The following is a 21,324-nucleotide window of genomic DNA, read 5'->3' as shown; positions in this document are numbered from 1 at the left end:
AGTGAACTATATTTAACCCAGGAAATACGCAGCGACACGAAAAAGCCATTTGGGTGATCAGAAAAGTAGTGGGTGCAATTTTCTTTCTTGAAAGAATTTTATGCTTTCACATTAGCAAATTTTTATGACTTTGGTCCTTTGAATTATACAGCAGTAGGTGGCCAGATAAGGTTAAGAGCAATTGGTTTAAACAAACCGCGAAGCGATTTAACACAACCTGCCGTTTTGAAAGTTAAAAGCGTACATTGAGCATTGTACCAACGAATGTATTGCAATGCAGCTATATGCCTATCGAAGCTTCGCAATATGCATTAAGCTTATCGGAGCGCATTTGAGGAAAATGCCTTTGTCGCGTCCTTTGCTGTAATTAGGCTTGCAACTTGTAAGCGACGAGTCGAACTCGTTTTAAAGCGACAACGCTGGTCAGTTTTAGCAGGTAATGTCGGTCACAAACGAATCAGCAATCTATTGTCACTGGTTGATGAATATGCATTGGTGTCTTTCTTTCCACGCTAAGCGCAGTAATTCCGGTTACAGCCGTTTCGCGCTAATTGATTATGGAAAACGCAAAGCCATGTCGTCATGGAATGAATGGACGGGTTATTAGATTAAATATGTCTTAACGATTACGCTTTGCACTGCCGCCTTTGATTTAGAAATATGCCTGTCATTTAAAGTCATGTGAGACGCGAAATCTCAAGCAATAGGATAAACTGGTCATCTTGTAAACCAGTGTTATATCGGTGCAAAAGATTGTTACCCAAGCGGACCCTGGACTCTTGTGAACCAAAATATAAAATGTATAAGGAGTGAATCAGGGGCGGATCGGGCGGGTACGTGGCAATGCCCTCGAAAAACTCTACTTTTGCCCTTTTTTATTACGTATATGCAAATCTTTTCGCGAACCTGGATTACCTTTTCTGGCGTGTCTTGATAAATTTATTTTAGCCCAAAGCCGTCGTGCGTTTCATCGCAACATCGAAAATGAAAGTTTTGGCAAGTTAAACAAAGGCATTTTTGTTTAGCTTTTTCATTGAAAGTAACACCTCTCAAATCTAAACATTTTTTTTTAATAAATGAACTGGGTGGTGTTATTTAGGCTACTTTTTTATGTAGAAGTAACTTCGTGAAGTCACGGATTCATTTCTGATTTGTTTGCACTTACCTATCGGTCGTCTGATGCCAAACCCTATAATGAGACGAAGTAAAGTGTTGAGCTTGTAGTCAAATGTTAGGTCGGTGCAAGAGGTCTCAAGTGAACTACGGGCGCTTGTCAGTGATTTGTCTAACATTTTACAGTTGTGGTAGTTATCTGGGTGTTGTTCCAATCAGTAACATATATATTAAGGCAAGGGCGACTGCATACACGATGCAGGCAGTTTTCAGACGCACGCTGTAATAAATATGCGCTTTGTAGTTTAAATCGGCTAATATCTAGTACTATAGTAGGGTCTATTTGAATCGAGCAGTGTAGACATTAAAGCAATCGCTAATCTGATCATGCAGTATATTGGAAAGGTTTTAACTGATTAGACTTTTTATATTTTGCTGGGAATTGAAATGTATTTCCTCAAACTAAACTCTTGGGTCCGATTTTTGATTACGATACCTTATGTTTTGGGCGGAAAATATTGTGACACTATATCGGATACCAATTAACGTCATTAGTATGCTTAAACAAACAAAATAGGTTATCTTGAAACGTTTAAAGGTATTTTTTCCAGGTTTCTATGCAAACATTTTCTCTAGCGTTAAAGGGTTTAGTTAACTCCAGTCGTGTTCTTAGTTTGTTGTGCATGTCAAACTCTGGAGTTTCCGACGATAACAAGACACACTTTTCTCACGAATAGGATACTGTAATACCGGCTAAGCTTAGGTGACACATGCGGCATGCCACATATAGAGACATTACATCCATAATGCCCCCGGCGTGCCGTTGTAAGTAACAGTATAACTTCCTTTTAACACAGGTTTTTCTGTATAAGCCTCTGTGTAGTGGATGCGACGATCATGAAGGTAATTGTCGCCGGATTCTCAAAAACGGGAACGAAGAGCATAAACGCCGCCTTAAGCGAATTGGGCTACGAGGTTTACGACTTTTTGGAGAATTTCGTTTATCTGAACGACTTTTGGACGAGGGTGGTCGACGGCCGTTCTTCCATCGAGGACTTTAGGAGAACCTTCGAGAAAATTGACGCCGTTTGCGATCTTCCCTGCTGCCTTTTCTGGGAGGAGCTGCATCAGGCCTTTCCCGATGCTAAGGTCAGATCGAAAGTTTTCTGACGCCTAAGCATTGCTTATAGCGGTGGTTTGTAAACTGGCTCCGTGAGAACGTTTTTACGGTGTCTGCGTAACGTTACTTGAATTCACTGATTTATGTACAGCAAGTGGAGTTAGCATGGCTCACGATTTGAATTTAAATAGTGAACTGTGCTTTTAATTTTTATTTTTGTTGTTAAAAATACTAATGGAAACCCTGATTTTAAAGCAGCGTTTTTTAACCTTTTTTTCATAACAAATCAAATACTAAGCGTTAGTATCACAGCAAAGCTTGGGCAACCCTATTCCTATAGGCGCAGAGGGAAAAAATAATTTACGTACTTAAGATAGGAAGTTATATATTTTAAGGGGTACATGGTATTAGCCATGTGTTTGTATCGCTTCAGATCGTTTATTTTGTTAAAGTTTTACTATTAAAATTATTATTTATGTAATACATAAGCTAAAAACAAAGGTGCTATTGATTTGAGCAAAGCAAAAACATCGCCTTTATAAGTTTTGAAAATGGTCATTTTCGAGGGTGTGATAAGAAACGCGGATATTTTTAAAACCATTTTGCTTCTGCAATATAGGCCCCCCCAAACCCGCCCCTGACTATAAAAATACCAAAGTGCATTTTTAGGGTTTATAGCTAGCATGGCAAAATAGACAGGAAACGGTGTTAATAGCACGTAATGACCTTAAAAAGTTTAAAGCCACGAACATTGTCATATTTAAGCGACTCAGTATTACTCGAAAGACTTTCATGGCCTTTTAACTACCTTGTTCATCGTTTAATTTCGGCCACAAACGTGTACGGTAAAACGCTTTAAGTTAATTTTAGCAGCAGCTAAGGCGGTTTTACTTATTTTGTACTTAAACGTTCGTTCCGTCACTGCATTTACCAGTTTTAATGAAAAGGTATATACAATGACAAAAATGATGAGCAGTAGCAAACTAAAATATGCTGTTGCTTTGGGCACATTTAAATTACCTTTTCACGGACGCCCAATTAAGCTATGACCCCTATCAACGTTTTCCGTATTAAAGAAAAGATTTTCAATAATCACAAAAAAAGAAGAACGCTTAAGTGGACTTTTCACGGATATATAAGGTAGCAGTTAATGTGACTGAAATATATCCAAACCTTATTTAAAAGAACGCTTGCTGTGAAATGAGCTTGTGTAACCAAATTACCGTAAATAGGATTCCGTTGGGAAATGGAAATGACATTTTTTAGGCAATCGTCGTATTTTACACAAATTTTAGACACTACACCCAATTAAAAAAAAGTCAAATGAGAATTTTTCTTATCACTTTAAATCAAAAAGCTTACTGACGTCAACAAATATATATATAGCTCCGTAGTTAAAAGCTTCCCTGGGGCATTTTCGCAAATGCGAAGCTATTATAGCCAACCCCAAACACAAAAACAAAAAATTGATGTTATTTGTGACTCTCCCTTTGATGCTATGCAAACCTTAGAAATTGTTTTTCTAAAGATGTCATTGCTTTTAAGCAACGACCATAACACAAGGGTTACACACTTTTTTCATAAAGAGCCGGAAAACTGTAAGACATATTAAGATCACGGTTAAAACTGTAATAATTAGCGATTAACTTGATTCGAGTTAACCGAAGAAAATAATAATAACTATTTGCTCCAAAAATTGTAATGAGCTTTATTAAATTGTATTTTGATTAACATAAGTTTGAAAATGCAACCTACAACTTCTCAACTGTACTTTATGTTTAATAAACTCCCCCCCCTGGCTACGCCTATGGCCGGACCCCCCCAGGCTACGTCTATGGCCGGATCTAGCCCGGGGGAGTAGTATGATGACCCCTGCTATAGTATATATAGTTGCGAATTTTAGGCGTTTGTTGACCGCAAGACAACAAACAGTTTAGCTTTATCTAAAAAATTTTAGCAGCTTCGAAAAGTGTTTGTCATACTCTTGCAACCTTTGACCTTACGTCGCGCAGATAATCCTAACCACGCGGGACGAGGAGTCTTGGATCGAAAGTTTCAAACAGCAGAACACTGCAGTCAATTCCAACTTCTTCGCGCTTTTCGTGATGATGTTCTCGCCGACTGTTTGGAAGGTCGGCACTTCGTCGCTTGCTCTAGGTCAGTGGTTTACAACCTTTACGGGAACGCGGAACACTTTACACATTAGAATAATTTTGAACACCAAACAAAAGTTTATAATAATGCATTAAAATAAGCAACGCGACACCAAATTTATTCATTTTCAGTTTTTCTTAGTGCGATGTCTGGCAGTGTTGTAAACAAGTCATTTTAAAAGAACTCAAGTCCAAGCCAAGTCTTTTTTGCATAAATAACAAGTCAAGTCGCAGTCATTAGTAGAGCAAGTCAATTTCAAGTCTAGTCCCTTTTCATAAAAAATTAAACTAATAAAATAGGCAAACTCGTCCGATGAGAAATACCTCACCTAAAAAAACAAAAAAACAACATGTAGGAATTAAATTGCAAAAACGTATAAAGAAAACTCTTTTTTTTTTCAGCCAAACTTGGCTACGGAACGAGCGGACAGGTTTGGAACAGCAGAGTCAACGAACTGTACGCAAGACTTGCTTTCAGAAGACACAACATACACGTGCTAAATGTAAGAACTTGTTTTTTATTTATTTATATTTTTAAACTCAACTTTTTTTTCAATAAAACAGGTCAAATATTGCCGCGAAAGCTTTGTAAGCAAACGGACTGGATAGGTTAATACGCAAAATAAGTGTTGCACTGAATATGTGATATTGCACCCGATCCGTCAGAAATCAGTGCATATCTAAGCAAAAAGGTCTATGACAATCAGCGCATCCTAAGGCAGAAAAGTCTAGACTTTTAGACCTTGAGGTCTTAGACAATGCACTGATTGTGAGCCCTATGCAGATTTGGTTTGTGAGCGTTCACCCCATCCGTCAGAAATCAGTGCAGTTCTAAGCAAAAAGGTATACGACAATCAGTGCATTCAAAGAATCAAAAAGTCCGACTTTTAGGTCTTGGACAATGCACTAATTTGCATTAACAAATGTGCATAAGAAGATTAAGTTTAACAATACTTGACCCAACCAAACCCAAACGCTAACCAGCGCCCTAACCCAAATAATGTGCGATAATTTAATAATTATAACGCTTCAGGCCCCAATACCTCAATTTGTGACGTAATAATCTTAAATGCAATTGACGAGAAACCATCTTATGCCCATCCGAGTTTGGGCTTTTTTCCCCAGCATTTAAAGAATTATTAAAATAACGCACATTATTTGGGTTAGGATTCGGGTTAGCGTTAGGGTTTAGGTGGGTCAAGTGTTATTAATCCTATCTCATACTTTTTGTTATCTTTTCTGAACTTTTAATGAATATTTTTAATTAATCTACGCCGGGAGTTTACCTAAAGGTCCAAATCAGTGCATTGCCAGGACCTCAAGGTCTAAAAGTCTAGACTTTTCTGCCATTGGATGCCCTGATTGTCGCAGACCTTTTTGCTTAGAAATGCACTGATTTCTAACGGATCGGGTGGATATTGGAAATCACCTTGACAAGATATATGTCGACCTTGATACCTGTACCTGATTAGTAACAGCAGAATACTGTAGAAATGCTAACAATTTAGGTCAGACATTACAAAAGTTGTATTTAAAAAATTAAGATATACTGACGTCATTGTCGGCGAAAATATATAGATATCTTTCAAGATCTTTGAATAGTGTCTGACCTGAATTGCAAGCTTTTGTTAGGGCACCAAGGGAAGGGGGATACAACATAAATTTTCATAGCCGAATTTTCAATGCTGCTTTAGTGTTTACTGAAATAATAGAAGTTTGTCAGACGCTTCAAACCTCAACAGTGTAACGGTTAATTTTTTTCTACAGTATTACCTTAAATTTGTTTTAATGTTTGTACATTGTCGCCTGTGTTTTAAAACCTCTTCAGTGGATGTAACTTATTTTATTTTGTCCATTAATGGTGAAGCCAAAACTTGATCAAGCCAAAAACTATTGATATGAATTCGGCCACAAACATTCTCAAAACCATTTGGGAAGTTTAAAAAAGCTTGTACCTTTTCAAATTTGCTTTGAACTTACTGTAAATACAAACTCTAGAGGGTGATAGAGACTTAAAATACAGGTAAATAGGAGATTCAATCCCATGTGATAAAAAATAATACGTGTATCTCGGTATGTCAATCATAAGGCATGTGGCTATTGGAAAGGAATTATTTTTAATGACCATAAAGAGTTTTTTTTAATTTAGGAATTTTTTTTTTTAATTTCAGAAGGCTTAATTACATGCTACTGCTGATATATGCGTGTATTGCCTTAAAAAACAATAACAAAACAACTTGAAGTTGTTAAAAGATGTTTTTTTTACAACGCTTTTATTCGTTTGTGAACCTTTCGCCTTTGTATATGTGAGCGTTGATTTTACCTAAAGAAATGTAAAAAACAATTCAACGGTAACATTGCATTCGAGTTATTGTTCTTCAAAGAAAATATCGTTTATTTTTCAATACTTTGGCCAGTTTTGGGGAGATAAGCGTTGCAAGCAAACTAATCAAAAAAAAAATTTCAAAAAGAAAAATTATATATATTTTTTTCTTTTTGAAAGTTTTCGACTGACATTTTAACGGCCAACCCATCCCCTTGTTTGACCAGAGCGCTCCAAAGGACAAGCTGCTGGTGTACAGCGTTAAAGACGGATGGGGGCCACTGTGCCAGTTCCTGGACAAGCCGCAGCCCACCGGCGCCTTCCCGCATAAAAACAAGGACGCGAGCCTCTACGACGACTTGCTCGCTTCGCACCATATCTTCGCCAAGCTGAAACGCGAGGCTTTCTGCGTTCTTGGACTTTTCCTGCTCTTCGTGGCCGTTTGCGTAGCAGTCGGCGTAAGGTGCTTGCTCGACGCTTTGGTTTAACGCATTTTTTGGTTGTTTTTTAATAATTTTTGAACGCGACATTTCTTTTACCTACGTTAATAGTGTTTTGCTGGTAAGTCTTCATTGTTTCTTGGTTTCTGAAAAACAGCTTTGTCGTTAAATAAAAAGTTTTTTCTCTTTAAAACTTTAAATGCGTAGCGGTCGGCGTAAGGTTCTTGCTCGACGCTTTGGTTTGACGCATTTTTGTTTGTTTTCGGTAATTTGTGAAGGTGGACCGCCCAAGCGAAAAATGGCCCAGTTGCTTGTTTCGCAAAAGTATTTAGAGTTATGCTAAGATCTCCATTTTTTGTATCTGAAAAACAGCTTTGTTGTTCAACAAAAAGTTTTTCCTCATTAAACGCTTTGATTTGACGCATTTTTTTGGTTGTTTTTTGATAATTTTCGAAAGCGACATTTCTTTTACCTACGTTAATATTGTTTTGCTGGTAAGTCTCCATTGTTTCTTGGTATCTGAAAAACAGCTTTGTCGTTAAATAAAAAGTTTTTCCTCTTTAAAACTTTAAATGCGTAGCGGTCGGCGTAAGGTTCTTGCTTGACGCTTTGATTTGACGCATTTTTTGTTTGTTTTCGGTAATTTTTTAAGCTGGCCCAATCGAAAAATGGCCCAGTTGCGTGTTTCGAAAAAGTATTTCGAGTTATGCCAAGATCTCCATTTTTTGTATCTGAAAAACAGCTTTGTTGTTAAACAAAAAGTTCTTTCTCATTAAACCCTTTGATTTGACCCATTTTTTTGGTTGTTTTTTGGTAATTTTTTAAAGGCAACATTTTTTTAGACAAACCCACGGTCATGGTGTTTTGCTGGTAAGTCTCCATTGTTTTTTTGTATCTGAAAAACAGCTTTGTTGTCAAATAAAACTTTTTCTTCTTTAAAAGTTTAAATGCGTAGCGGTGGGCGTAAGATGCTTGCTCGACTCTTTGGTTTAACGCATTTTTTGGGGTTGTTTTTCGTCGATTTTTAAAGGAGGAATAATGGCCCAGTCGCGTGTTTCGCAAAAGTATTTTGAGTCTTTTTTGCTAAGGTCTCCTTTGTTTTTGATATCTGCAAAAGAGCTTTATTGTTAAATAAAGAGTTTTTCCTCTTTAAATCCTTTTAAATTAATATTTTTTTTTAATTATGTCAAAAAAACCTATTAAAATCATCAAAGTTTTATAGGTTTGTCGCATTGTGGCTCGTCAAATGTTAGGTGTGGTTATTTTCGTTAATGGAAAACATTTAACATAGCAGAATAAAAACATAAAAAAATGCCTTGCCCCAGTTAAATATAATATTGTAAGTTGACCAACTATTTTCTACAGCCACAATGCTAAAGTTAGATGCACCGCTTTGCTATATACACACGCCTACTGTGATTTTAACGTCTTTAATATTCTGTGAATACCCCTAAGTTCATGTTATATTATCTGGACCTTTCTGTATACATTGTCGTTGATTGCCGTTCATGTTTTTGTTCGCCCGAAACAAGTTGAACATAAAAATGAAACAGCTTGGTTCAAACTTATACATTTTGTAAATTTAAACATATTTTTTCTGCTCTTTTTTATTGAAGGTCATTTTTCGAATTCGATGTTTTAGTTTGAATTCGCTTGTTGTTAACATTTAAATGTGTGCTTATGTAAGGCTTATAATAAACAAAAAAAAAGACCAGAAAAACTTGGTTTCTTGTTATAAAGGCAAGTGCTCAATTTACTGTAACATCTTTCGGCGATTTAAAACGAGATACAACTTTAGTTTTTGTACTCACTTGTATAGTTTACATGAAAAATAGTCTGAAAAGTAAATCTCTCGAACAGTGTTTCTCAACCTTTTTCCTCGGCGACCCAAATATTCATGCATAAATTTAACAGTTATGCTTCGCAGTTCTCTTCATTGAACTTTATGTATGTGTAAACTACACGAAGACAACAGCATTACAAAGTTCGAATTTAACAAATGTGAGCACGTCTTCGTTTTGCTTCCGCACTGTTTTTCAATTTTTTAAGGAAATCTTGCTCAGAATCAATCTCAATAAATTTAACCACATGAACCACTGCGGTCGGCGACCCAAGCCAAATTTCAAAGGGCACCCAACTTTGAGTCGCGACCACTAGGGTTGAGAAACACTGATCTTTAACCTGGTCTCAAACTTAAACGCAAAACTTATGTGTTTTAGATGTCTACTTGACTAAGTTGACGTTTTTTGTTTTTAAGTGCCGGTCTACTGGTAAAGTGAAAGTGAAGTAAAGGAAATTGCTAAAGGGACGGATCAAAAATCGCAGAGCAACGCAAGGACGCATCAAATTTCGTCGAAGAAATAATGCAGCAAATTTTGTTTGGGCATCGTTTTTTGGAGTTTCAATGTGGTGACATATGCAAGTGTCGAATAGAAAACTCACTTTAAATTTTCATTTACTTAGCTGTTTTTTTTTGAAAGTTTCAATTATTTAATAATTGACTGTGATTGCAAGTTGTTTGAACTAACTAACACTTAGATCCACAAAAAATTCAAAACCATAGCCACCTTTCCGCATTAACCCCATTCATTCAAAAAAAAAACTTTTGTGTTTTTATTTCCTAAACAAACGCTAAATTAAATCATACTGTTGTTTTACTGTGTCCGCAAGCCTTGTTTAGAAAGGTATCGATGTAAAACTTAGCATTATGTTAAAAGCAAACTTAAGCAAAAATGGGTCTTTGAAAGGTTTACTCTATCCTGGTAGAAGAAGATGGATATATAAGGATTTCAACAAGCTAAAGTGAATCAGTTACTTTAAGTTTACGAGATAATGTGATTATTTTTTGCGATATTATTGCCTTATTGTGAGAGGTCTTTGCTTGTATAACATTATCAAGTTTCCCCCTTAATAAATGCCCAGTATACATGCCGACCCGGTTCGTAACATTTGATCTACCTCGTAATTTGACCTTCTATTTTTTTTGCACAAAATAGTTCAGTCGACATTCGTTTGGTTTGTTGGTACGTAGCCTACTCTGCTTGTATTGTGTTGAATTCAGCCAATTTCACAAACGTTTGCCAAGCCGCTAAGCTGGATTTTTCCTTTCTTTTCTGTTTCGTTGTGCAATAGTATTTTGACAAATATATCGTACAAGACGGGAAAAACGTAATTGTCTGATAAAATACTATTTACACCAGTTTAATTTTGCCAGGCTAGTTACCAATTTGCAAGTACAGTGTATAGCATGTCATGTATAATATAAAAATATATATTTTTTTGGGTTAAAAAAACTGTAAAGATTTGTTTCTAAACTAAAGAGAAGATTAAAAAACATTCAATAAGGGCCTTAACCAAAAATAAAAATTTCGATCTTAGTTTGTATCTCTATTATCTTGACAATATAGCACAGATTAAATGTGGATCTTGTTTCTTTTTGAAATACAGGTTCCTCGCTTAAATGCTCTGAAAAACGTATAACAAAACAAAAAATAAAACGATAAAATGTACAGAAAACGTTTGTCAGCATTAGCAGAAGAACGTGTATAACTGAAAAAGCTTTGCAATAACCTTTGCTCGGGGTAAACAGGCAACCCGACCACCGAGATTATTGGAAGGGCTTTACAGTTACTGGAAGCGACGAACCGCAAAATCACGTGACCGTTTTACCGGAACCGGCCATTTTGATTGCTCTTGACAAACTCAGTGAGGTATGCAAGGCGTGTTTGCCGGTAAAAACTTAGTAAAGTTTACCAGGCGTCAATAAATCACCACGTAACAGGGCCGCAGTAGGGTGATAAGGTTTTGTCGCACTGACTTAGTTTACGATCGAACACGTAAGTCTAAAAACGTTACGATTCGAAAAAACAACTAAAAGAAGAAAGGCAAAAATATGCCAAGCTGAGTCAAGGTGTGCCAAACTAAGCTTAAAACATAAATATGCCGTTAAAAGTGACAACTTTACCAGTGTCAAAATTAGTTACAGCGCATACGCACGCGGGACTCTGATAGTTTTACGTGTTCTTACTCGAGTCCTGAGTCCGACTTCAGCAAAACAAACCGATTCCGTCGAGTGCCGAGTCTGACTCCGACCCCGCAGCCCTGCTCGCGACATACTGTAAACTAACCAAAATCTTTAAAAAATATATATTAAAAAAAAATTAGATACAAAATTTACCAAAATAAGTTTAGGTTGTTGTTATATAATCATTTCTGTAACTAAGCTAATAACAACAGCATTTTAGCTTAATTAGGACAGAAAGCCATTGGACAGAAGAAATACCCGGCGGGCCAGATTTCTCAACGCAAATAAAAACAACTCGTAACTGCAATTTTAAACTGCGCCACCAGTAAAATACCTTCTCATGACCGTGTAACAATATGAACCGAGTCCTATATGTACACTACAACTTACGGAAGACCACTCAAAACAACGAGAAGTCCGTATAGGAGTAAGCGAGGGCAAGCGCGGATGCTACCGTGGTTGCTATGGCGACGCCGCCAGCCACCAGCATGGATTCGTGCTTGAGTTTGATGAGGACTTCGCTGGAGGCGAAAAGGTCGTCGAAGAGCGACCCGCCCTTGTTCTTGTGCGGGAACTCGGCTTCGGGCTCCTGCAGGTTGAGGAACTTGCACAGCGGGCCCCAGCCCTCCTTGACACTGTACACCAGCAACTTGTCCTTTGGCGCGCGCTGCATATAAGATGTCTGTGATGGGTAAACTTATGATTGCAGTTGCAACACAACGATGACCTATTTCTCATCGCTACATATTTTCAACTTGATTTAACCTTCCGTTTCGGCGGCCAAAGCGTTAGGTTAATGATCAATGAAATTATTATAAATCAGGCGCTGTTCTGATAAAATGTATCGGATAGTCATCCAGGAATATCACGAACTATGGACCCCGGTAGCAATTTTCGAAATAGTTTAAGTGTAGCCTATGTTAAAAAGCAGCTGGTTTAAACATTGTGAAAAGGTCGGTTATTTCCCAAAAGCAAAATGCTGCTTTTTGTGCAACAATGACTTTCATAGAAACGGCTTATTGGTAATGATTTGAATTTAGACTCTGAATTTTTTACAATCTTAAATTTTTCTTATTTTCCATCGTTACTAACTTGATACATTCTAATTTTTCTAGGTGACAAAGCTATTTTTACTGCATTTAATAATCGTTATACATTACCAGAATACCCGTTTCAAAGGTATGCAACTTTTAAACATTTTTGCAAGAAAAGTATGGAAATGATTTTATTACCTTGATCTAAAAAATGAGTTTCGGCTAAAAGAGCTGTTATTTTATCAAAGCCCATACAGAAGTAGCTATCATTTTGGACGTTTCGAATAACTCTTTATTCATTTTCAACGATGTTCAAAATTCGACTTGCAAAAATATCGCTATACTTACGCTTAAAACATGGGCGTTGTGTCTTCGAAAACTCATTCTGGTGTACATTTCGTTTATTTTTGTGTTCCACAGCGGGCCCACTGCTCCGTAAACGTGTTGTACTGTTCAAATGAGATCAAAATTAACACTTGACGCGGTGTAACAAGCCAACCATCTACTATAGTTTCAAGTGCTTACCACTTTTCAGACAAGCCCCGCTGACTTTCCAAACCGTTGGTGAAAATAGAAAAAGCATGGTGAGGTAGATGTTGGCGTGGCCGTTTTTAATTTGATTGGCAAAACTGGGAAACCAGCTGTCTTCGTCTCGAACTGTCAGGATTATCTGGCAACACAGGTATTTTGAGGTTACGCCAAAACTTTCAGCTAAAACGTTGGGCAACTCAGAAATGAAACTGGTCATCTGGGCGATTATACGGGCCGATATTACGAGTGACACTCTGGCGTGTGATTTGCCAACCTGGTTATACAGCGGAAATTAACTTCAATAGCTAGACAAGTTATACGTACAGCGATTCAATAGTTTAACGTTTAATTTTATGACAAGGACTGGACTTCGGGTTGATTTGCCCTAGGTATGACTTGACTTGCAAATTATTCAAAAAGGAGTAACTTGAGTGGGACTAACAATGACTTGTTTACAAAAATAATGTAATCAGTAACCTTTGAATCGGGAAACGCCTGGTGGATTTCCTCCCAGAAGAGAAAAGCAGGAAGATCACAGATTGCATCCACATCCTTGTACATCCTCTTAAAGTCCTCCACCCTACCTTGGCCGTTAAAGATCTTAGTCCATTCTTCGCCCAAAAAGACAAAGTTCTCGACAAAGTCGTACACATTGTAGCCCAACTTTTCCAAGGCTGCGTGGAGAGTCTTTGTCCCGGTCTTGGAATATCCTGCCACTATTACCTTCATTTTTACCCTGTTTCTTTTACAGTATAGAGTGTGACACCTGGACTTTTAATCTAAAACCTACTGAACAACAACAGTTGCATATAAGATATGTCATTAAATGCAAAACAGCACAAATTCTGTTTACAGAATAATTCAAAAACAAGTCTGCAAGCGGTCTTTTACTTGATACGTTCATCTAAAAAAACTCAATACTGAAGATAATTAAATAAACCCCTCAAGTGTCCGTGCTGTGTAAATCCTGTCATTTGGAAACGGTTGTATTTGCTTGAAGAAATAAATTTACTTAAGCCTAAATTTACCACGAAAAGTATTGCAGCCAACCTAATAGCCTGGGAAGCTATCAATATAATTTAGGCGTCATTTTTTTTGCTAAACGTATTTTTTTGACAAAATTCGGATTTGATTGCAAATTCAATTGACCCAGTATGGCGCTTTCATACAACAACTGTACAGGAAAACGACTTATTAGCCGTTGATACAGTCACGCAAAACTAAATTTAGCTTTCCTCTGATCTTAGACTATACAACACGCAACGTCGGTAATATAAAGGATACCAATTAAATAAAAATGTGACCGAATTTGTAGGAATATTATAATCACAGGGTGCAATTAAATCATATCCTGTTCAGGGGTCAGCAGCCTTTTTTTATTCACGGCCAAAGCCAGATTTTGAAAGATCTTTACGCCGTAAGCTATTTTAACATTGTATTTTAAATAGGTGGCTGGTTAGAACGCTTGCCAGGTATCGAATACCTCGTGAGCGCATTTTCATTTGAATTAAAATTCCTGACAGACTAACTGACTCTTCAGGTCGTACAAAATTCGTCAAAAACAGCATTAAATTTATTACAATTTCGACACACCTATTTTTTCGCCAATCTTAAGAATAATAAAAGTAAAACATCGTTTAGAACAGTTTGAGTAAGATGTTTCTATAACACTACTAGGCTGAACGCGATTAAATATGGAGCAGCGCTGGTCGTACTAGTTCTGTCGTGCTGAACGTCTTGACTGTCCAACGCAAATGATTCAAAACGCAACCTTGCACTTCGTTATAAACCTAAGCGCGTTTTTTTTAACCGTTCGACATTTTACCAGAAATTGACCTTGCCCTATTTAAACATTGTCGCGCTTTGGGCTCCTAAATCCCCGCACTAGATTTGACGCGACTGATTTCTGGTACGCGTTACTATACTGTAAATATTATGGGTATCCGATACTTGGTGCTTCATTCCAATACCGATACCCGATATTTTGGACAAAAAGTATCGCGAACCGATCCGATATCAAATGTCGTTATTGCTATGCTCAAACAAGTAAAATAAATGAAATTGAAACGTCTAAAGCAGTGCAAATCAACCTTAACAATTTCCATCCGCACTTTTTTATAACGGAAAATTTCCATCCGCACGAAACAAGCTCAGTAAGTTTGCAACCTTTAGTTTTATTTGTGAAATAACAATGAAAGGGTTTGTGTATTAAAACCGTGTACCTACGTCTTGACCGCTATGAAATAAAAAGCTTAAGCTGCAATAAACCACTATACGAGACTATATTACTGTACCTGTAACGCTTAAGTGGGCGCACCAGCCTATTTAATTACTGTATTACACATAATAAAAAGTAATAACATGCACCATTTTCATCCGCACATTCATCCGCACGACGTTTGTCATCCGCATTACAATTTATTTCATCCGCACAAGTGCGTACCATCCCACGGGTTGAAAAGCACTGGTCTAAAGGTATTTTTCTTTTCCGGGTATTCGCACAAAGCTTGCTTTAGCATTAGGAAGTTTAATTAATAACCTGCAATTTTTAGATAAACTTATACCTTTTGAGGTAGAATGGCTGCGTTTGATCGTAAATCATGGCTGCCATTTCTATATTAATTTGGTATCGGATCGGCAACGATACCAGCCTAGTATCGGACGAGTACCGATACTGCCACTTGGCGTATATATCGGCTCCGATCCGATATTATCGGACATCGTTTGTGAACATACGACCGAGTAAACAATCCTCTCATCCGTTAAATGATGTATTTAAACCTACAGGGTCACAAAACTTTTCCATAAATGGCCGGTATTACAACTACTAATAACCGTGTCGACCTGGACGTTGCCTGTGATAAATAGCTGAAATATTTTTAGAAACGCAAGAATTCTCATGGTACCCAAAGCTGTAGGCTATACCCTGTATCTAATTTCAAGTAGCTACAGTTGTACGTCAAAACGCATTAGGCCTAGGTGGACTGCACAACTTCGTGATAAAAATATAAATCAAATATCAAAACACATTTCAAATACCTTTACTTCTGAAAAAATAAGGTTTAAAAGCAAAGGCAAAACAAAGAAAAAACATAGAATAAAGAAAATCTCAACCACCTCAAAAATCGGGGTTGAAAAAACAAACTCAAAAATAGGGGTTGAAAACAGAAGAGAAAAATTACAAAGCCATATAGGTCGAGTAGATCGACAGCATTTTGATTAAGACGTTTCGATACAAGCTTGTATCATCTTCAGTACATCTTCAGCACATCAACTGAAGATGATACAAGCTCGTACCGAAACGTCTTAATCAAGACGTTGATCGACTCGACCTTTTTGGCTTTGCAATTTATTGTCAAGAAGAGAAAAAACTTAGAAAATAGAAAAGTTGTAGTAGGCAAGGGCAAGCGCGGATCCTAGCGTGGTTGCTATGGCGACGCCGCCTGCCACCAGCATGGACTCGCGCTTGAGCTTGATGAGGACTTCGCTGGAGGCGAAAAGGTCGTCGAAGAGCGACCCTCCCTTGTTCTTGTGCGGGAACTCGGCATCGGGCTCCTGCAGGTTGAGGAACTTGCACAGCGGGCCCCAGCCCTCCTTGACACTGTACACCAGCAACTTGTCCTTAGGCGCGCGCTATAGAAATTTGGAAAACAATGCGTGAGTAAACTACGTTGCTGTTCAATCAGAAGCCATGTGGCCTTTAATTTCAGCACAGGCATTTATTTACAGGGTTTGAAATTATGCCTGGAGTTTTCTCCAGACACTAGGATTGTCTTTTTAAGGCTGTATATCCATCCTATTTTAGGTACAAGAATTGATGCAATATGTAGGGTTGTGGAGTGTGGCCGGACACGGTATTTGACGGAGTCGGTTAATGGCTGGAGTCGGAGGTATCCTAATTGCAAATAATTAGAATAGTCTGTATATGGTTTGTGTTACATCAGACGATGTTTACTGTTTAGATCTTTGGTTGCGGGAATGTAATAAATGGTGCTTGTACATTTATCAGTGTTGATACCACTGTTCAGCAACTCGTCAAGCAAAACTTACGCTTAAAACGTGGGCGTTGTGTCTTCGAAAACTCATCCTGGTATACATTTCGTTAACTTTAGTGTTCCATATCGGGCCGACTGCTCCATAGACGTGTTGAACTGTAAATAGTCAAACTTGTCATTTACAATTAAGCGTTTCTTACTCCTAATTTTTTAAGAGTTTCGCAAAAAGGCACAAGCATCAGTTGACCAAGTCAAGAACCAGTCAAGTAAATAATTAATTTTAACGTTTTTTTAAAAAGGTATTTGACAAAACGACTCAAGTCCAAGTCATTTCGGCAACTTAAGTCAAGTCAAGAAATTTGAAAACACAGAATTAGTTCAAGGTAAGTCATTGACAAATGTAATTACAACACTGGTAATTACTGAGTGATTCCTAATTTAGTACAAACGTTAATACATCATCAACGTTAAAATGCTTCACGCAAGGTTAACCGAGTTGATAAAACTAACTTTTATTCCAGCAATGTGGTCGGCATAGACAGATCCAGGTTATTACCAATAGGTTCAGTTTTAGACGGCATTTGCGAAGGTCACCTTTAAAACTATATTTTGTCTTTCTGCGATTAAATCCACGTGCTTACCGCTTTTCAGACAAGTCCCGCTAATCTTCCAAACTGTGGGAGAAAACAGAAAGAGCATTGTGAGAAATATGTTGGCGTGGCCGCTTTTGACTTGCTTCTCAAGACTGGGAAACCAGCTGTCCTCGTCTCGAACTGTCAGGATGATCTGGTCACACAACCAACGTTTTTAGATTGGTTTAGAAACTCCAATGGTTAGAAAAATGAAACCTACACACACGTATATTTGTTAACAACTGAGATGTAGCCCTTTTGAAGCTGCGTTTTGACCAACGTTTAAGGCTTACATATCATTAGTACACCGAAAGCCATTACAGACCCCCGAATCACCGAATCTGTCGATCAATGATGCAAGAAGGGTAGGCTAGAACACAACCAGCCTTCAGTTAGGTTCGAACTCACGACCTTCGGTCACAGCGGGACGGTCGCTCTCTCAACTGAGCTACAAAGGCTCAGAGAGGAGCGAGTCAAGAAACAACCATACGCCAAAGCTTGCCACATTCTGTTAGTACACGCAACTTCATTTAAGAGTAAGAAAAGTTTAACAATTACTCGTACGAAGAGTTTTGTGTTAGATGGAGACTATGTTGGCGGAGTCTTTCAATTTAATTTTCCAAGAGTATAGGGATGTCCATAGATAACGCATAGGACCCTATGTCCTATGATAAGTGATAATATCAGTACTCCCGATACTATGGTGATATCAGTGTTGATTTAATACTTTTTTGCATTTCAGCCCAGATTTTCGTTTTAGACAATTTTACTTCACAGTTACATTTATCAAATAGTATTTGGCTAACAAGAGTAAGTAAGCTTCTACCACATAGACTGATTTTTGCCAAATATTTGGAAAACATTAGCATAGCACCTTTAAATTCTACATATTTTGCTTGTTTGAGCGTAGTAATGATGCCATTTGGTATCGGATCAGATCGCGATAAATTTTACCAAAAATATCGGATATCTGTATAGGAATAAAATGTCAAGCACCAGACATAACTAACCAAAGGCAAAACTAATACTGTTTATAATTTTTTAGTGTTATATCCCAATTGTAAGCATTGCTATCATCCCATCAGGACCTTTTGGGGAGCCAGTGATTAGTGGTGATTCTACTTGAAAGTTGAGTAAAATAAATCAACCCTACACCTATGTTGGTTTTAATGTTGACTTTAACAATTATGCTGAAAACTTGGATCATTTACCTTTGCATCAGGAAACGCCTGATGGATTTCCTCCCAGAAAAGAAAGGCGGGGACATCGCAAGTTGCATCCACATCCTTGTACATCCTCTTAAAGTCCTCCACTGATCCCTGGCCGTTAAAAATCTTTATCCAGTCTTCGCCGAGAAAAATGTAGTTCTCAACGAGGTCGTAGACTTTGTAGCCCAATTGTGCAAGAGCAGAATTCAGGGTTTTCGTTCCAGTTTTAGGGTAGCCTGCGACTATTACCTTCATTGTGTGACCTTGTTAGGTTGTTTTCGCTTTACAGATAAAGTTCTGGAAATAGATACAATTGGCGGACTTTTAAAAGCTCTTGTCTTAAGTCGTGTGTTGTAACTCTTTTAATAATATATTTGGGTTTGCGTTAAAACTATTCTGCACTTATCTTAACATAAATTTTCTTCAACTGGGCCATGGAATTCATATGAGTATATACTTTTATCTAGCCCTGCTAAAGAAGTGCTGGTCAACGATAACGCCATATGTACTCAGAACAATATACAAAAATGGACTTTATTTCCGAAAATCACTTAGCCATATCAGGGTTTTAGTGCATAGCCTACTCTTACTATAATTTCGATAACTTAATTTGAATTACAAGTAAAATTTTGCAGTTTTTCTCAATTAATATAAACTAAACGTTAGCCAAATTGCAAAAACTACATTTAAGATTATTATACTTGCAAGACCGCAAACTAAAAAACGCTGAACAAAAAGTATAGCATTTTTGGCCAACTGTGAAAATTGGATAAGAATTAAATTGCGTAACTTGTCGAACTCGAATAATCTATAGTTGTTCAAACGCGATCCAGGCATTACGCACATCGAGCTTTTTTCTTGTCAAACTTCTACAGTTGTCAAGAGGATACTCAATCCGGGAAAGCCCCAAATGACGTAAGAATGCTCAGGTGGAAATTCGCTCTGCAGCAAATAATGTTGCTACTGTACACAGACCGGTGACGCACGTTTTTCATGCATGTTCGAGGTGATCTGTTCTTTACAGAATATGACCCTGAAGAGGGCGATTTGAATGGGTTGCCGAAACGTTGGTTAACAATCACAATTAAAAAAAATATATATGAGACACCGACCCGATTTCTTGCATATCAGCCCAAACTTTTACGTATCAAACAGAACGATTCCTTCTTCATTTTAATTCACTTAGTTTCAAGTTTAGCGCCTTGCCTGGTAGAACTCGATAAAAAGTACTTCATTAAGACATACGTTCTTCATTAAAAAATTCTTGTAAAAAATAAATTACTCAGTTATAACTATTTTTTAATGTAAGCCTATAACACTGTTTAGAAACCCTGCTCCAATCTTCACCATGTTTTCAAAAAGTTCTAAATATATCGACGACAAAGAGGGACACAGTTCAAAAGCGAATCAAAAGTGAACTTAACACCCTTATATGACTACACTAAGCAATCTCCATATATTTTGCAATTCGATTTTCGCGCCCTTTATGGTCACTGAAAGCCACAACCAAAAGTACAAGTATAACTGATGCTGTTAGAAAGTGCAAGTTATGCAGCCAACTTTCGCCATTGATGTGTTACCTTACACACGACTTAATAATGCGGTTCGACTTTGCCATACACACATAGCCGGGCGGACTTTGATTTCATAGCACAAGGACAATTTCGGTAACGCGTTCGCGATTCCGGTAAATCTGCCTTTTACGATTACAGCGGCAGCGTCTGTCTGTGTGTATTTAGCAGTGGGCGTCATTGACCCACTTATAGTTATAGCACAGGCTGCTTGGATGTAAACTTTCACCGAAATTTTTTTTTAAATGCTACAAACCGAACGTTGTTGCAGTAGGCTGCCGCGTTGATAGGCCAACAGTCCTGCATTTGCCGTGTTCAGTAGAACTGTTACTATAGGGTTACAAACGTCTGAAAGACTGCGTTATAATCCATACATTGGCAAATAGTAAAAAAGTGGACGAAATAATTTGTACAACCACCTAGGAATCCATGACAAAGCGGGAAACAAGACCAAAGATTCAATCATTTTGTTCTAATGGCGCGATTTGTAAGCGTTGGTGTGATTACACCAATTTACCGATTTTGAAGATGGATACTTTAACAAGTGCCTTGTTGAATCTCTCGTTGATTTTAACTTTAGGTGTCAAAACTGCTGGTTGTGGTCAATACATAGCTCAACATTAATTTAACTTAAATAGTTGCAGTGTTGCGTTTAAGTCCAAGCCAAGCCAATTTAATAAAACGACTTACGGTACATCAAGTTAACTCAACAGCGTAAGTAAAGTTAAGTCACTTAAAAACGATGACTTGAGTGCACTCATGTCATATATTTTACTTCAGTTAATGATATAAACCTTAGAGCATAAAGGTTGGAGGTTGTAGTAAGACGTACCAAGAATATCAAAGTCCATACAGAAGTAGGATATCATTTTGAACGTATCGATAACTCTTTATTCATTTCAACACGTTGACCCTACTTTTGTATGGGCTTCGATATAAACTTGTTTTGGTGAATATCGTAAATCACGTAGCGGTATAGACGAAAGTTGCGTATTTTAAGGTTATTTGATGCTTGAAGTTTCAATAACAGTCAAGCGAGTGAAAATCTATTCTAATTTTTTTCTGCTTGAAGTTCGTGCCGCTTTACTATTTAAAACTCCGTTTTGTAATGTATCGGTATTCGTTTTTACTTGTCGTCATCTTACAAGTCACTATTGTTACCTTACGAGAATCCAATTGG

General features: G+C 37.5%; 3 protein-coding genes across 4 annotated transcripts; 1 reads left to right on the top strand and 2 right to left on the bottom strand.

Moving 5' to 3' along the window:
- Positions 1-1,976: 1,976 nt before the first annotated feature.
- LOC146137573 (uncharacterized) lies at positions 1,977-10,125 on the top strand. 2 transcript variants are annotated; one of them, XM_083393672.1, is made up of 5 exons: positions 1,977-2,262; positions 4,246-4,390; positions 4,789-4,889; positions 6,937-7,172; positions 9,407-10,125. In XM_083393672.1, exons 1-5 carry the CDS (start codon positions 2,011-2,013, stop codon positions 9,426-9,428), a joined length of 756 nt encoding a protein of 251 aa, XP_083249798.1. In that variant the 5' UTR covers positions 1,977-2,010; the 3' UTR covers positions 9,429-10,125. The 2 variants fall into 2 exon arrangements, with proteins under 2 accessions (XP_083249798.1, XP_083249796.1); XM_083393670.1 differs by lacking the exon at positions 9,407-10,125 and having other exon boundaries at positions 6,937-8,833.
- A 1,448-nt stretch (positions 10,126-11,573) lies between these two features.
- Positions 11,574-13,496, bottom strand: LOC146137572 (uncharacterized). Its single transcript, XM_083394385.1, has 4 exons — positions 13,216-13,496; positions 12,733-12,877; positions 12,556-12,656; positions 11,574-11,840 (listed from the first exon to the last, which is right to left on the bottom strand). The coding sequence occupies exons 1-4, from the start codon at positions 13,465-13,467 to the stop codon at positions 11,574-11,576; spliced, it is 765 nt and encodes a 254-aa protein (XP_083250511.1). The 5' UTR covers positions 13,468-13,496.
- Positions 13,497-16,110: 2,614 nt separating this feature from the next.
- LOC146137571 (uncharacterized) lies at positions 16,111-20,671 on the bottom strand. Its single transcript, XM_083394384.1, has 5 exons — positions 20,662-20,671; positions 18,577-18,836; positions 17,375-17,519; positions 16,789-16,889; positions 16,111-16,371 (listed from the first exon to the last, which is right to left on the bottom strand). The coding sequence occupies exons 2-5, from the start codon at positions 18,826-18,828 to the stop codon at positions 16,111-16,113; spliced, it is 759 nt and encodes a 252-aa protein (XP_083250510.1). The 5' UTR covers positions 18,829-18,836; positions 20,662-20,671.
- Positions 20,672-21,324: the final 653 nt, after the last annotated feature.

Source organism: Ascidiella aspersa, chromosome 7 (assembly GCF_963924565.1).
Source record: "Ascidiella aspersa chromosome 7, kaAscAspe10.2, whole genome shotgun sequence".
In the NCBI taxonomy this organism is placed as follows: domain Eukaryota; kingdom Metazoa; phylum Chordata; class Ascidiacea; order Phlebobranchia; family Ascidiidae; genus Ascidiella; species Ascidiella aspersa.
Note: the sequence above shows the minus strand (reverse complement) of the source record. Positions and strands in the feature narration are given on the sequence as shown.

Bases quoted from the DNA above. Each gene is read 5' to 3' on its own strand.
- LOC146137573 (XM_083393670.1), top strand. From the start codon at position 2,011: ATGAAGGTAATTGTCGCCGGATTCTCAAAAACGGGAACGAAGAGCATA. The intron at 2,263-4,245 runs GTCAGATCGAAA...TACGTCGCGCAG, and splicing joins AGGCCTTTCCCGATGCTAAG to ATAATCCTAACCACGCGGGA. The intron at 4,890-6,936 runs GTAAGAACTTGT...TTGTTTGACCAG, and splicing joins ACAACATACACGTGCTAAAT to AGCGCTCCAAAGGACAAGCT.
- LOC146137572 (XM_083394385.1), bottom strand. From the start codon at position 13,467: ATGAAGGTAATAGTGGCAGGATATTCCAAGACCGGGACAAAGACTCTC. The intron at 12,878-13,215 runs GTTACTGATTAC...CTGTGTTGCCAG, and splicing joins AGGCGTTTCCCGATTCAAAG to ATAATCCTGACAGTTCGAGA. The intron at 12,657-12,732 runs GTAAGCACTTGA...TCATTTGAACAG, and splicing joins CGGGGCTTGTCTGAAAAGTG to TACAACACGTTTACGGAGCA.
- LOC146137571 (XM_083394384.1), bottom strand. From the start codon at position 18,828: ATGAAGGTAATAGTCGCAGGCTACCCTAAAACTGGAACGAAAACCCTG. The intron at 16,890-17,374 runs GTAAGCACGTGG...GACTATTTACAG, and splicing joins CGGGACTTGTCTGAAAAGCG to TTCAACACGTCTATGGAGCA. The intron at 16,372-16,788 runs GTAAGTTTTGCT...AAATTTCTATAG, and splicing joins ACAACGCCCACGTTTTAAGC to CGCGCGCCTAAGGACAAGTT.